Consider the following 16531-nt stretch of genomic DNA (forward strand, 5'->3'; position numbering starts at 1 on the left):
TTTGAGCTTGGTTTTAAGATAGTGGAAAGTTCTTTTTTTCTCTTTCATTAACAGTAGTCATCACAACAGGCTAAATCTTTCCGTTGCTTTAGAGATTGTTTATTAAATTTATTAATAGTGTGTGCAGTGCTCAACACTTTCAATGTGCACATGAAGCTTACTTGCATTTTTTCTTACATTTCAGCATTTATCCCACGTATGATTTTGCCTGTCCCATAGTTGACAGTATTGAAGGTGTCACTCATGCATTAAGAACAACAGAATATCATGACAGAGATGAACAGTTCTACTGGATTATTGAAGCCTTGGAAATAAGAAAACCATATATCTGGGAGTACAGCCGCTTAAACCTCAACAACACTGTATTGTCTAAAAGGAAGCTCACTTGGTTTGTCAATGAAGGGCTAGTGGATGGCTGGTATGTTAAAGGAGTTAAACTTGGTAGGAATTATGCAGGTGTTTATACATGTGCACATTTGTTTTGCAATCTAATCAGTGTATAGATAATTTTTCATAAGCAGTATCTTACACTAAAAATAAATTTACAAAAATTACACCAAAGAATGAAGAAATTAACAGGTTTACAACTTGCTAGATATTGTGTTAGTCGGTATATTTTAAATACCTTTGCTCAGTCTTTTCATCCAACAGCTTTTCTTTACTGTTGGTGTTAGACTTTCAAACTCAGATAATCAGTGTTCAGAAATATTAGCTATAATAATAATAATTAATAATAATATATAATATAATATAATATACTTTATTTATACCCCACCCATCTGGCTGGGTTTTCCCAGCCACTCTGGGCAGCTTCCAACAAAATATTAAACTACAATAGTCCGTCAAACATTAAAAGCTTCCCTAAACAGGGCTGCCTTCAGATGTCTTCTAAAAGTCTGGTAGTTGTTTTTCTCTTTGACATCTGGTGGGAGGGCGTTCCACAGGGCGGGTGCCACTACTGCAAAGGCCCTCTGCCTGGTTCCCTGTAATTTGGCTTCTCGCAGCGAGGGAACCGCCAGAAGGCCCTCGGAGCTGGACCTCAGTGTCCAGGCAGAATGATGGGGGTGGAGTTTTGTGCTCGGTTTTGTGATGAGCAATGTTTGAATATGTAGGTTCAAAGTAGGGAACGTGTGTGGGTCTCCCCACACTCTTCTTTTCATGTAATCTTTCCTTTTCAACTGAGGTTTCAAACCTGGGGAACAGAATGTGGCAGAAATCTACCTAATAGTAACAAAAATCATGCAAAAGGAATGGTGGATTAATTTACTTTTCCATGGTCACCTGCACAATTATTAGTACTACATTAATCAGCTTAACCAGATTGAGTTTTTCTTCACGTCACTTGTATACCCAAAATATATGATTGGAAGGATGCTCGTTCCTCTCAAGTGTCATTGTTGACAACTTTTTGCTACATATTAATTAAGCAAAATGAGTAGAAATCTCCAAAAAGAAGAGAGTTAAAGTCTTGGAAATTTTGGTATGAATGTTATTAACATCCCTTGGGTAACTGTGTAATTATTTAAGAAATCAATGGCACAATGCATGCATTGCTTATGTTTGTTGAAAAATTACTGTTACTTTCTGATATAGTGTTTTAGATACACATTGTATCATTTTCAGTAAAACCATTTCCAGCAAACACTCTTCTGGCCCTTAGATGGATCTGTGCTTATGGGATGCCTTCTGTTCTTGGGGAAAAGACCCAAGAATTAAGCAGGTTGCTATGAATTCATCAAAGTTGATATCACAGCTTTTGCAGGGTAAAATAAAGATGTGCAGGCTGTTGGAGAGCCAAAATAAAAAGAGAATTTTAAGAATCCTCTCTTCCAAGTTTATTCAACCCTATACATAGGCTTCTTGATATTGTCACAGTTTTGCACTGTTAAATTAAGCAGAAATTCCTTTCTATTAGGGATGACCCAAGATTCCCAACTGTGCGTGGTGTCCTAAGAAGAGGCATGACAGTTGAAGGACTGAAACAGTTTATTGCTGCACAGGTAGGTGGTTGCATGTCCACTCTCCCTTCAGCTTCCCTTTGCAGATCTAGTTACAGGTAGGTAGCCGTGTTGGTCTGCTGTAGTCGAAACAAAATTTAAAAAAATCCTTCCAGTAGCACCTTGGAGACCAACTAAGTTTGTTATTGGTATGAGCTTTTGTGTGCATGCACACTTCTTCAGATGCACACGAAAGCTCATACCAATAACAAACTTAGTTGGTCTCTAAGGTACTACTGGAAGGAATTTTTTTTTATTCTGTAGATCTAGTCATTTTATAGACGAGTCCTTCTTTCAAGAACATCAGGAAAGTCTTCCTCTTGTGACTTTGATTGTTCAGTTGTCCAATCCAGGGGTAGCCTTTTACATGTTTTTGGGCTATATCTCCCATAGTACTACCAACTTTACTGTGAAGCATGGGCCACTCCTTCTCTGAGATAATCTACCGGGGACCATAGGATTATGATTTAAAGAAGTTGGTACACCATATTAATATTTGGAAAATAACAATACATCAAATAACTATAGCACGTTCAGTATCTAACTGGACAATTGATCCATCTTTAATTTACCCTCAGACTTATACCTGAAACTTTTAAGAAAGCATAGTGTGTTAAAGAAGATCGTCTCTATTTTGCAACAAAGAATGATTACTTATTGATGGATTCCTCCCACCCTCACCCCCAGCAAGTCACTTATTTCTAGTCCTGAGGGAGGATGTTTTTTTTTTTTGGTAAAGAAGTAAGGTTGTGGAAGAGAATGGTTAAAGTAAATACAACAAATAACACCATCAAGATTTATGGCCTTTTATTCTCCTATCCCCCTCTTCCCATTATATTTTGCAGGGCTCTTCTCGATCAGTTGTAAACATGGAGTGGGATAAAATTTGGTCATTTAACAAAAAGGTACATGCTTCTCCATTTTGATCTGATGACATTTCTGATTGACACCTGCTCTCTTGTTGCTGGTTGTGAACCCAGCGTTCTTTGGAATGCTCTTCAAAGACTAGCTAATGCAGTATGTTGCATCACCTTGCTCCTCATCTTCAGGAAAATGGAATGTCCCCTCTTGCTAACCAGGGCTAACACTAATCTTGCTGACTTCTGCCAGTCTGATACTGAATTGTTGTTCTTGAATTGTGTGGGAGATAATGATATTTTGCTAATGTAAACTCTGATGAAAATTCTGCATTTCATTTTTCTGCTTTCAAGCTGCGAGCTATCTGTAAGAAGGTATTACTTAACGCTTTTTCTGCCTTAGCATATAGCTTACAGTATTGTAAGCATACATAGCATAAGCCATCACTGTGCAACTTCTCATAGCACAACCACGTTTGCTTACATAACAAGAGCTGTGTATTTCCATCTTAAAATGCATTATTCCTGTTCTAAAGGGGAAATAATGATCTGAGTCTGAATTTCTCAATGGAGAAGAAAGTGTCACTTTTAATTTACAATGCTGGACATACTGCCTTTCTGCAGTGTACTGAAGGCGTTAACATTTTCTCTCTCAGACAGCAAGTAAAGCTCTTCTGATGTGTCTTAATTTAGCATCAAATAAGGAATACTGCATCTTGACATGGTTAGTTGCTTCTTTGGCAGCAGATGCTTGGACACTATAATAAGGCGAACTGTTTGTGTCTGTCTGCACAACTCTGTGGCTGTTCTTATTCTTTTAACTTGAGTCTGGATTTTTGCTTGTTTTCAAGGAGGCTTGCCCCAGAACTAAGTATTTGCTTGCCTGGCATGTGTCTTGTATTATCCTAAAGCCCTTCTCATTTGTTCTCTTTATTTTATATGAGGGATTATCAATTGGTTCTTTTTGTTGCTGCATAGATGGACACTAGTGCGTCAAACAAATTTATAAACACCATTGGCCTTAAATTTATGTTGTTGTTCACTTCTTGGCACTGTATGCTGCCTTATGCATTCACCCTGGGGCAAGAGTGAAAGCGAAGGCATTGAATTGGTTTGTAGGACCAAGTATTCAGCTACTGAGAAAGCAAAAATAATGAGTCAGTAGCACTAGAGAAAAGCAAACTCTTAACAGTTAGATTAATTCAAGAATACCCGAATAACCTCTGTTTGTTAGTGCAGTCAACAAACTGCGCTGGTTAGCTGTGGGGCAGTTAAAGTTTTGCTTTTTTGTGAATACTGATAAGAAAATTATACCTCTGCACACCTATTAAAAAGTAACACAAGTGTTGCTGATACCTGGATCTAATCCAAAGTCAGATTATTGAATTTGGACTCCTGGGGTGCCCAGATCCATGGTGTCAACAATTTCATTGTGTTTCTTATTGATAGGTGGAAATATGAGTGATGTGTGTTTCAAGTACTTCCAACTAGTTAGCATCCATATCAATAGTAGTGTGTACGTTGTTTCACTTCTGGTACGAAACCTGTTTTAGTTAATTTTCTCCTGCAACACTATTCTACTCATGGCCCTAGCATTTGGGAAAGCAGAATGTGGGATATTTCCTTAGAAGTCGCTGTTTTCACATGTAACCTAAAAATAAATAAATAAATACTGCCCTCCGATTTCTCTCCCCGATGAGCTAGTTTTGTATGTGTGTACATCATTTCTCCATTCCTTTACTAGCCTTAATACCTCCAACTAGTACAAAGTAGCAAGGCCTTGTAAGCGAGACTGAAAAGCCTAAACCGATAAAGAAGCAAGTGCAGTAAAAGCAGAAGCAAAAATACCTGGAAGCTGTTCTGTTTGAGTTGTGAATAGAGTAGAAAACTACTTGTCAGTAATGCGAGAGAGGAGAAGCTATTATTGAGTTCATTGCTGTGATGTTGCCTTATTATAGTGATCTAACGCTGTTGTTAGGAGCAGTCGGTGGGGTGTGGGAGCATGGGGCCACCTTCTCAACAGGTGTTGCCGCAGCTTGATGCGGAAGTGTGACAATGAGGCCAGGGTTTCTCAGGAGCACCGGTGGGAGTACCAGATTGACTCTGTCAGCACACCCACACTGTCCCTAAATTACCACAGTCATCCCACCCACTTTCTCCCGCACCATCCTAGTAAGCAGTAGTGATACTGCTCTTGGGAGAGCGACTCCATGCCCCCGGCCCTGCCATGTGGCTGCTCCTGGCTTTTTTGAATAATGGTGATGCCGGAAAACATACTTTACGGAAGAAATTCACAGGAAAAAAAGTGAAATTATGGAATTGTGTCCTGTGTTGATAATAACTAAGGGTGAAATCTATTGTTCTTTTAAAAACTGATCCCGTGAGTTTAGCATAATTGCACACTAAGGCTTCACTCTTACACACATTTACTTAGAAATAAGCTGCACTGAAACTCAAGTAGGGTTTGCTTTTTAGCATGCATACATTGGCTTATCCTGTAAGACTTAAGCCAACATTCAGAGTTACCTGTAATCTACACAGGTATTACTAGGATTTTTACTTGCTTTATGCCCAGAACTATAACATTTATTGCCCTTACTATATATGTAAAGTTTTAGATGATTTCTAAACCAGAGGTATCCGTTTTTTGTGTGGAAGGCCAGGAGTGTGTGTCACTCTTGCGGATTTTGAGTTACTCTTATTGACCAAAGATGCAGTAACACAAAGAATACCAGTTAATATTCCTAAATGATGCATACACTTTTTAGTTCACATAACTCTGATTTTTTTAATATAAAAATCTGTTCTGGGAGTACTGAATAGATGTGATTATTTTTGGTTATTCTTGGTATATAGGTTATAGATCCTGTGGCACCTCGCTACACCGCTTTGCTGAAGAATGAAGTAGTCACAGTAAACGTTCCTGAAGCTCAAGAAGAGATGAAAGAAGTCGCCAAGCATCCAAAGGTTTGCTAGTTAGTTGTTTTGACACTGTAATGCAGATAGTTAAAACAGAGAACTTGTGTAGTATTCCCAAGTTTGCCTGAAACCATTCTTCCACACTCCCAAAATGTAACAAAGGAAAAGTAAGATTAGTTAGCTCATGGATGGCAGAGCTAATGAAAGAGTAAAATGGGAGTGCAAGGTGACATTATATGCTCTTTAGCTCTCTGGGAAAGATCTTGAGAGAAAACAGTTTTTATTTTAGAGTTGGGATGTATGTGCTGAGGCAGGTTGAGGGAGCCCCTGGACTTTTAATTGTCTAATGCACCCTGGCACATCCCCAAACCAGGGAGAACACTGTGCCAGCCCTGAAGCTGGGGGACCTATCAGCAGAGGCGGGAAATAGGAAGGGGCACCCCCTTCACATTTCCGTGCGCTGGTCTGGTTCGCCAGAAGCAGCTTAGTCATGCTGGCCACATGACCCAGAAGCTCCCTCGGCCAGTAAAGCGAGATGAGCGCCGCAACCCCAGAGTCGGCCACGACTGGTCCTAATGGTCAGGGGTCCCTTTACCTTTACCCCCCCCCCTTCACATCTTTTGCCTTTCTGGCTTGAGCGTAGCAGTTCTCCCTCCCCAGGCAAGTAGGATGGATCAGCTCATAGTTTAAACCATCTCATTGCGATCCAAAGAAGAATTCACATTAATAGCAAACTCTCCTGCAAAGCTCAGCATTTGTGTATTCTAGGATGGATTGGTGTGTTATAATCTAAAGCAAAAACCTTCAGTGCAACCCTAACTATGTCTACTTAGAAGTAAGTTCTATGAGTAAGTGGAGCTTATTGTCAGGCACGTGTTAGGATTGCAGCCTTAACCAAGCATCTGGGTAAGTTCTTTTCTTTCTCGTTAACATGCAGAATGCTGAGGTTGGCTTGAAGTCTGTATGGTACAGTCCTAAAGTGCTGGTTGAAGGCGCAGATGCAGAGACGTTGACAGAAGGAGAGATGGTTACATTTATTAACTGGGGCAACATAATCATCACCAAAATACACAAGTAAGTTTCTGGATCTTGGAACAAGCTGGGATGTTGAATTCCATTGTCGAGAATTTTATTGGGAACAAGAGGTCTGGCTTTTTAAACATTGAAGTAAAGTATGTAATGGATGGGACTGTTAACACTGCAAGCACAGTTCTGTTATCTGTCTCCGCCACCTCATTGCAACCTTCTGCACCTCCAGAAGCTGTTCTTGGGGGTTCAGGGGATTGTTAGGACATGCTGCAAGGGAGCTGCAACTGCGGGGCAGCAAGCAGAAATTGCATAAGTTGAAGTGACATCTCACAATAGATCCAGCAGAGTGTAGCTTGACTGTTGACTGTGATGGTAGAAGTCCAGCGCCGAGGGCCTTCTGGCGGTTCTCTCACTGTGAGAAGCAAAGCTACAGGGAAACAGGCAGAGGGCCTTTTCGGTAGCGGTGCCCGCCCTGTGGAACGCCCTCCCATCAGATGTCAAAGAGATAAACAACTACCTGACATTTAGAAGACATCTGAAGACAGCCCTGTTCAGGGAAGTTTTTAATGTGTGACATTTTAATGTATTTTTAATCTTTGTTGGAAGCTGCCCAGAGTGGCTGGGGAAGCCCAGCAAGATGGGTGGGGTACAAATAATAAATTATTTATTTATTTAAACTTCTCTATGCAAAGCAAGTTAACTTCATGCCACTGATATAACCTAGATACTGTACCAGTCATTTATTTGCACTATTTAATCACAGTGTGTTCTGCTTCTGTGTAGGAACTCCGCTGGGAAAATCACATCTATTGATGCTAAACTAAATTTGGAGAATAAGGACTACAAAAAAACTGCTAAGATCACCTGGTTGGCAGAAACTCCTCGTGCTCCTCCCATCCCTACTGTCTGTGTCAACTATGAACACTTGATCACCAAACCAGTCCTGGGCAAAGAGGAAGATTTCAAGCAGTATGTCAACAGAAATAGCAAGGTAGCTTGCAACATGTCACCTATTTATATTATTATTACATTTTTGAAATTTCTCTCGTACTTCAAGGAGCTCAAATATGGTCTCCCCACTCCCTCCCACTGGACTTTTTTCTACCATAGTAAACCTGCAATTTAGCTTAGGTTGGGTGATTGTGACTAGCCCTCAAAATCACACGGTAAGCTTTGTGGTAGGGTCAATATTTGAGCTGAAGTCTTCCTAATCAAAACCCGACACTATAGCCACTATACTATATTGGTTGTGTGCCTGCTTTTCTTCCTTTTAGATGTTGGCTTTCCAAATGAGTTGCCATATTGTAGATCGGGGGCTTTCAATATTCACCTGGGCTGGCCTCACTCTTGCAATGCCACTAGGCTAATTCTTAGCATATGTACTATGTTGTTCATGGGACGTAATGCTTGACTTGATTTTTAACCTGTTTACAGCAAGAAGAATTGATGTTAGGTGATCCTTGCCTTAAAGATCTGAAAAAAGGAGATATAATACAGATTCAGAGAAGAGGCTTTTATATTTGTGATCAGCCATATGAGCCTATTAGGTGAGCATCTGGAAACTCATTCCTTTTGTTTATCCATTTGGTATGCTCTGCCATAGAATTAGATAAGTGTGTTATGGCCATTGCAGAGTTTCACAGCCCAAATTCCCATTTTTATACTCATATTCCAAACGTTCCTGTTTTGCCAGATACAAAATCAGAGGCTTGTGGAATGCATTTTGCAAAAGTAAATGGAGCAGAATGATTAGAAAAGTGTGTGTGTAGCTCTTGTGTGTACTCTTGAACAAACTGAACAGCAGGCAGCCTGTTCTCTGTAATATCAGGCTGTATATTTCCCCGTCTCATTTGTTGAACCACGCAGATAACAAAATGTAAAGGTTTTATCTGCCATTATTATTATACTCCTAACTCCATTTTAGCATACTACTATTGTTGCACTGAATTTTCATGAGGCTTGACATTTCACCACAATAGTTGGACTTTTTGGAGTTTTGTCTTCTATTCTTCTGTGCATTTCACCAACACGCATACCAGTTGACAGCCACCGAACCCCTGATATGTCGGCACTTCATGGGAAAAAAACGAGGAAATGCATCCTGCTATCCTCAGGCAACTAGGCCATTACTCTCTGGCATATCATATTGTGCTGGAAGTCACCACTCTTCAGCCTAATCCAGCGCTCGGCACTCATCGCTATGCCTGACTGGATGGAGATGCATGCTTTGGATATGCATCTGGGGGTGCATCCCACTGAAAATAGGGCAGGGCAGAGCGACAGCTGTGCATTGGAATGCAGAGGTTGGCCATCTGCACTGCATTCGTTTCAATAGGATTCACATCTCACCCACATTGTGCCCCAGCTGCTCAACTAAGCATAATTGGGTTGGGGCACAGGAGCATCATTCTGGTTTCCTTGGCAATGGACACATATTTTCTCTTCCCATACTGGCTTCCCATGGCACTTGGCCCTTTGTGAAATGGCGGATAACTGAAAAAAATGCCGTAAATAAGAAACCTGTTTTACCAGAGGTTCCAAAGCTTTGGGAACACCTCAGATTAGTTACTATTTTGCTAGACTGATACCATTAGGAGAGCAGCAAGACTACAAACAGTAAGCAGATATTGATACTGAAATAAATTACAAGTTTGTCCAGCTGGGGGTATGACTATTTTTACAATTTTCATATGTGCATTTATTTTTATACAAATACATGTTCTTTTGATATGTATAAAATTACAACCAGTGTGAAAAGAACTACATAGATCTAAGCAATGCACTGTAGCACACCTTTACCTGGGAGTAAGTCCCATTGAACCATGGGAGATTTGCCTGGTAAGTATGCATAGGACTAGGTTACATATCCCATCAATGTAGCAGGGAAATTGAGCTCACGCTTAACCCTTTCTCACATTGGAATTTAGATGCTTGTATTTTAGAAGTGTTGTATTCATATTTTCTATATTATGCCAATCAATGGGAGATAATCATGAAAAAAACCAATTGATGTAATCTTTGTAGCCCATACAGCTGTAAAGAAGCCCCATGCATTTTGATTTATATCCCTGATGGGCATACAAAAGAAATGCCAACATCTGGATCTAAGGAGAAAACCAAGGCAGAAACAGCAAAGAAAGAGGTAAGGAAACCTAATGTATTTTGATTGTTTGTCAGAAGGATGTTTGGGATGCCTGGCATAACTGTAGAACAGGTGTAGAATGGAGGAAACCTGGCTTGACAGCAGCACATATAAAAAGAAATCCAGGATTATAGTTTTGTCATATAAGTCATCATCATCAGAAACTGAACATGAGTCAGCAATCTTACCTGGCTGCAAAAAGACTGATTCAGTTTTATACTGCTTTAATAGAACCATGGTTTCCAAGTCATGAGAAGTAACACTTCCACTTTATTCTGTGCTGGTCTCACCTCATCTGGAGTACTGTGTCCAGTGCTGACCCCTGCCTTTGAAGAAGGATATAGACAAATTGGGATGGGTTCAGATGAGGGCAGTGAAGATGCTCAGGTGTTTGGCAAACTACACTGCTATAAAAGTGTTCCAGGTTTTAAACAGCACAGAACTAGTAATCAGACTTGGGAAACACCTATGCTAACCAAAGTTGATTCACTAAAATATATTATTTTAGTTTATTTTCAGTTTTTCTCCTCCTTTGCAAACATTGGATGCTATCCTGTTCTGGGTGGGTGGAGGATAAAAGAGACATTTGTAGTAGGTCTTTGCATATTGAAGTGCCCTGACCAACTTTGCTTCACCGGTACTGTTTTAATTCTCTTTCATCCAGTTTGATTCATTGTAAAAACATGCATTTGTTCTTCTTTTCCAAGGCTAGTACTGCACCGAAAGGACGATCTGCTCCACTTGTGGCTGACACTTCTCCTGCTGCAGCCCCTACTTCAGTCGAAGACCACTTGGCTCTTTACAGCAAGGTGTCTGCCCAAGGAGATGCAGTTCGTGAATTGAAATCAAAGAAAGCAGCAAAGGAAGAAGTTGATGCTGCCGTGAAACAGCTGCTAGCCTTGAAAGCAGAATACAAGGAGAAGACGGGTCAAGACTACAAGCCTGGGAATCCTCCAGTCGTTGCAGTTCAGGCCCAGCCTTCCAAGTGTGAGGCTGCCAGTGCCACCCATCTAGACAGCAAGTCTCTTTACGATAAAGTAGCTGAGCAAGGGGAAGTGGTTCGAAAGCTAAAAGCAGAAAAAGTGCCCAAGGTTAGTGTTTGAAGAATAAGCCTGGATAAGGAGGAATTGAGAAGTGATCATTGCAACCTTTTATCAGGTGGATGATAGATCTGGCTTTTCTGTTATTTATAAAAGTAGATAGACAAAGAAGAACTCATTGGGCAGGACTACCACTAACCTTAAAAGAACAGGAGAAGTTGGGGATGATAAACATAGGTCTGGCAGGAGAGAAAAGGGATTTTTTAAAAAACATTATGGTAGAAGTGTCAAAAGATAAAATATTAATTAAAAATGGTGGTGATTAATTCTGCCCCCCCCCAATTAACGTCCCCAAAATAATGGCCCTCTGTTATCTTTGCTGAACTGTGTGAAAGTGGGTATTGCACCAATTTTCTGGATGGGGTGGAGATCAGTGTTGCACTATGACAAACATTCCGTCTGCCCAAGCATTGAAGCTTGCCAGACAAGAATGATCCCCCCTCCCCTCCTCTGGTGTGTTGCACCTTGCGCTTCTATGTAGATCCTGGGCCGCCCAAACAAGAAGACTTCCCTCTCTGTCGCACTGATGTGATCCAAAGGAAAGCAGAGCAATACATTTGGCACCAGATTGGTAGCAGGAGTTGCTGAAAGGAGGCATACAAGGCACCATCCATCTATCTTAGGGACTCCATTCTGGATTTGTATAGGGTTTAGTCCATAGCTGTCAACTTTCCCCTTTTCTTGCAAGGAATCCTATTCGGAATAAGGGAATTTCCCTTAAAAAAAGGGAAACATTGACAGCTATGGTTTAGTCCTTAGCCTTTTCTTCTCCCAGAGATATCCTGCAAGGCAGCAGAGGTTTAGGAACAGAGTTTCCCTTCTCCTAGCTGGGCTACCTTCCCAGGTTGACGAACCCCATCTTATTACATACCTGAATCCATCCCATAGCATAGAATACAAATAAAACTTCAGTTAAGGAGCACTCTATGCAAAGCAAAACCTTAGTTGTTGGTTACATTCAAATAGCTTCATTAAGTGAAGAGCATATGATGATAGGTTCTAATAAGCCTCTTACTAGTTTTTTCTTTTTGTCAACTTGATCATGTGCATCCTAACTATTGTATCTACTTTGCTACATGCTTTTCTTTCTTTTCCTCTCTTTTTAACTGTTCTTTCGCTTCCTGTTGTAGGCTCAGATAGATGCTGCTGTGAAAGTGCTTTTAGCTCTGAAAGCGGAATACAAGCAAAAGACAGGCCAGGAATACAAACCTGGAAACCCAGCAAAGAGTTTGCTTCCTAGTTCAGCTCCTTTTGCTCTTCCTTCTTCCGTGCCCCTCTGTCCAGTAGTCTGCAAAGCTCTTTACAGCAAAGTGGCAGAACAAGGCGAAGTGGTTCGTAGACTTAAGTCAGAGAAAGCAGCAAAGGTATAATGACCATGAAGGCAGAAGGAGTGCTGAACATTATGTTTTTAAGATGCACTATTAGGTCCTTGAGCAATTCACAAAATTAAAAAAATTGTATTCTATTTTTTCAGTATTTTTATTTTTACTTTTGCAAAGTATTAAGCAATATTTGGTTTCTCTCCATTTTCTCTTATTGCATGCAAGACAGATTATTATTTTGTCCAAGCAGAACAAAACTTTGATATCAATGCTAACAGTTAAATTTATTTGTAGATTGATCATTTTATCATTTGCACTTGCCCACTTAATCTTCAGTTTCAAACTGGAAATTTTTGCATTAAACTTTTCCATTCTTACTGATACATTTCTTGTATTATCTCTCTGCTTCAGGATCAGATAGATGCTGCTGTGAAAATGCTTCTTGCTCTAAAAGCAGAGTATAAGCAAAAGACAGGCCAAGATTATAAACCTGGACATCCACCTGCAGTTCCTCTTTCCTCCTCCTGCTCCTCCTCTTCTTCCTCCTCCTTGTCCTCTTGTGCTTCTGGTCCTGCTCCTCTGTCCTGCAATGGTTTGACATCTTCTAGCCCAGTAGACAGAAACGTTCTGTACAATAAAGTAGTTGAACAAGGCGAGTTGGTACGGAGACTCAAAGCTGAGAAGGTGTCCAAGGTAGAATAGTGGTTTTATTATGCATGCGGTTTCAAATCTGTGTTTTTTCTCTGTTCATCAGCTGTGCATAATACTGATTTTGGCAGAAGTTTTTTCAAGGGACTTCATTTGGAACCAGGAAGTCAAGGTTATAGATTGTGCTGTTGTTCCACTCATGCAACACACTTTTGCTTGTGCAACAGTGCAGCCCCTGCACACCCTCAAAATCAGTTCCAGACGGTTGGAAGATCCTCTGCAGCAGATTTTTGGGGCAAATGGGAGTAGGAGAGGAAGGTGAAAACTTTGTTGGCCAGAATTGGATGCAACCCTGAGTAACTGCTAATACTTTTCCTCCATATATCCGGATCCCATTGGGGGGGAAACAAGGCCATCTTGAGGGAGCCACGGAGCAGAAAGGAATCTGCCAATATAAAATCTATTGCAAATCTATAATGTAGTGTTGTTAACATACCCTTGGATATTCAGGCAGGAAACTACAGGTATATACATACATAACTCTTGGAATTGTGACATGAATGCTCTCCCAATAATACTTCCCATAGGATAAAGTGGATGAAGCTGTAAAACTCCTCCTTTCCCTAAAAGCGGAATATAAAGAAAAGACTGGTCAGGATTATAAACCAGGACAGTTACCAGCACCTCAGGCACATGCCTTAAACCAGCCGGCAAGCACAGAAACCAGTGGCCCTGACTCTGCAGAAGCAAAAGCTCTCTTTAACAAGGTTGCTCTCCAAGGAGAAGAGGTCCGGAAATTGAAAGCGGAGAAGGCAGAAAAGGTAATACTGCTTATTAACAGTTTAACGTTGTGGCAATCACACGGGGTCTCTGGACATTTAACGGTCTATTGATCCCTGTGCCATCATTGTGCTCGCTTCCCCGCTGTCACCAACCTGTTACTCTCGGGTAAAACACTGAGTCCAGACAGTTGTTAAAATTGAACCAAATAAACAAGTTTATTTTATAAGCATTAACAAGTTTATGGTTTCTCAGATAATATTCCTGTCAGTTTCTTAACTTTAGTTTCTTTACCAGCCTATACCTTCCTAATACCCGACCAAACCTGACCAAACTGCGGGAGGCAGTGGAAGACAGGAGTGCCTGGCGTGCTCTGGTCCATGAGGTCACGAAGAGTCGGACACAACTAAACGACTAAACAACAACAACCTTCCTAATACCTTCTGACTGATTATCTCAACTGTTTGATTGGCTCCTCTTAACAAATTCTCTCACTCTCTCACATCAGAGTAGCCCAACCCACAGACTTATCCTCTCTGTCTCTTCTCTAACTCCAGACTGTCTTCTCAACCACCCTAACTCTAACTCTTCCCCTTGGGTTCCCATTGGTTAGTCATTTTACAATTAGTTAACCCTTTCCTTATGAACCCAGTATGATGTCACACACCTGGGATACTCATCACATTTCCTTTAACTTAAAATTCATGCTAATATCCTGAACTGCAATTGCAAGATGGTCTCTTTTCAGTGTCAAGTATTCTGCAGGTATGCATCTGGAGAAATTGCTGGAATTTCACAGCATTTGTAAAAAGGAAAGTACATTTCCTCTCTTAATTCAGCCTGTTCTCCTTTCACTCTGAAGGGTATCATGAGCATTTATCGCCACGTTGTGGCCAAAGGCAGAAAAAGGAGTTTGAGGGAAGTAGCCGCTGCAGTTTTCTTTTCCTGCCTTTCATTGAAGTTCTCATCTTTACTTCAGCTCCTGACTCAACATTTGTCCTCTTATTTTTCTAGTTTCAACCCCCTGGTGATCTTTCAATGCAATCCATAAATATCCTAGACACACACACATATATGATTGTTGCAAGATGAGGCTGTGTATGTTGATGTAATTGTTCTGTTTTGCACAATGCTGGAGACCTTATGCCTCTTAATATCAGTTGCTGGATTCCTAATTGAGGAAGCAGCCTGCTTGTGGGCTTCACAGGCGTGTCTGATTAGCCACTGTGAGAACAGAATGCTAGACTACATAGGCCTTTCTTAGGTTTTAGTTTCAGTCTTACTTCATCATTATATTACTGTTTGCACAGTAAATGTCCACAGCATTGGCCCAGGTTCACCCAAAGAGCTTCATGGCTAAGCAGGGATTTGGACCCTGGTCTCCCAGGTTTCAACACTAACCATTATACCTGGCTGTCTGGCTGCTGCCCCTTCCCTTTCTGGTTGCTTAATATGAAATCAGACCAGTGGTCCATTAGGCTGGTATCGTCTACTCAAGCGCTCCAAAATGCTGGGCAAAACTCTACCAGTGATCCTGTTTCCTGATGGTGTTGTGCACAGAGTGTGAAACTTTCTGTGTATTATATTCCATACTACCGAGTTACATGTCCTAACAAGGAATAGTACACATATTTTGGCTACAGAATGTGAGGATTCCACTTTCGGGACTCTTCAGGGGTTGCTTTTATGTTGATTATAGCCTCTCGCCAGATGTCTCTAACACCAAACAATGGTGCTTCTACCTCTCATGAAATCTCCTTGATTAGTAATTGACTGTGGTTTTTCCCCAAACTGCACTTTGCTGTGATGCCGAAAGAAGAAACGCAAAGTTGGTTCAAGCTTCGCAAACCAGGATTGAAAACTTGCTTTCCAATCTTGCTTTGCTGGCTTGCAGCTAATCACGGCTTGCAGAAGTTTCATTGAATTTCTCCCTTTCAGTGTGCATTCTGTGGTTTCCCCCGTACGTATAATTAATGTACCTTGCCTATTCTATGCAGCTAACTATTATTTCATTTCTTTTTGGTTATCTGTGTTTCCATGGGAATGGTGGCCTCCCCAAGGATAAGATTGATGCTGCAGTGCAAGAGCTGCTTCATTTGAAGGCGCAGTACAAGACACTGGCGGGAATAGACTATAAACCAGTCTCTGCAACTGGAGCAGAAGACAAAGACAAGAGGAAGAAAGAGAAAGAGAACAAATCCGAGAAGCAAAATAAGCAACAGAAGCAGAATGAAGGCCAAAAGAAAGAATCACAGAAAGACCAAAGTGGTGGCAGCAACTTATCCTCAAATGGACCAGGAGATGGTCAGGGACCTAAGAAACAAACCAGGTGAAATTTCTACTTAAAATATAGTCTGGGCAGCAGGGTAAAGGAAAGAATGTACTGTTAAAATTGGTACTGTGCTATAAGGGAGATAACAAAGGCAAAAAACAACAACACCCCAACCCTTTATAGTACTGCTGGGTTGTTTTTACGTTAAAATGTTATAAACCGTTTTCTGTTCTTTTGTTGGGCTTGGGTCCCTTCTAACTATTGCAACATCGCTACCAACTTGTTTGCTAGGTTTTGGGTAGAATACACAAAATAGACAGTCCTTGTCCAGGCCGCCTACAACAAAAGCCAAGAAAGAGGAGCTAATATGGACGTAATAAAGTTTGTAGCAGAAGTATCTTTGGGGTTGTGGTAGTCCATGGGAGAGAGTCTTTGAGTAAAATTGTGGCTTATAGGAATCGTATA

At 40.8% G+C, this 16531-nt stretch overlaps 1 protein-coding gene across 4 annotated transcripts in view; it reads left to right on the forward strand.

Annotated features, from left to right (window-relative positions):
- Positions 1 to 16531, forward strand: part of EPRS1 (glutamyl-prolyl-tRNA synthetase 1) — a 41299-nt gene that overhangs the window by 12374 nt on the left and 12394 nt on the right. Inside the window, exons 10-23 of one of the 4 annotated variants that reach the window (XM_083494036.1) lie at positions 185 to 418; positions 1916 to 2000; positions 2843 to 2902; positions 3209 to 3229; positions 5711 to 5821; positions 6711 to 6847; positions 7586 to 7793; positions 8237 to 8349; positions 9827 to 9944; positions 10652 to 11035; positions 12175 to 12408; positions 12778 to 13059; positions 13602 to 13835; positions 15855 to 16123. In XM_083494036.1, coding sequence (XP_083350162.1) covers positions 185 to 418; positions 1916 to 2000; positions 2843 to 2902; positions 3209 to 3229; positions 5711 to 5821; positions 6711 to 6847; positions 7586 to 7793; positions 8237 to 8349; positions 9827 to 9944; positions 10652 to 11035; positions 12175 to 12408; positions 12778 to 13059; positions 13602 to 13835; positions 15855 to 16123 — 2490 coding nt within the window. The remainder of the gene's footprint in view (positions 1 to 184; positions 419 to 1915; positions 2001 to 2842; positions 2903 to 3208; positions 3230 to 5710; positions 5822 to 6710; positions 6848 to 7585; positions 7794 to 8236; positions 8350 to 9826; positions 9945 to 10651; positions 11036 to 12174; positions 12409 to 12777; positions 13060 to 13601; positions 13836 to 15854; positions 16124 to 16531) is intronic. The other 3 variants (XM_083494037.1, XM_083494038.1, XM_083494039.1) reach the window with 3 other exon arrangements.

Source organism: Podarcis liolepis (genome assembly GCF_965112155.1).
Source record: "Podarcis liolepis genome assembly, chromosome: 3".
Lineage (NCBI taxonomy): Eukaryota > Metazoa > Chordata > Lepidosauria > Squamata > Lacertidae > Podarcis > Podarcis liolepis.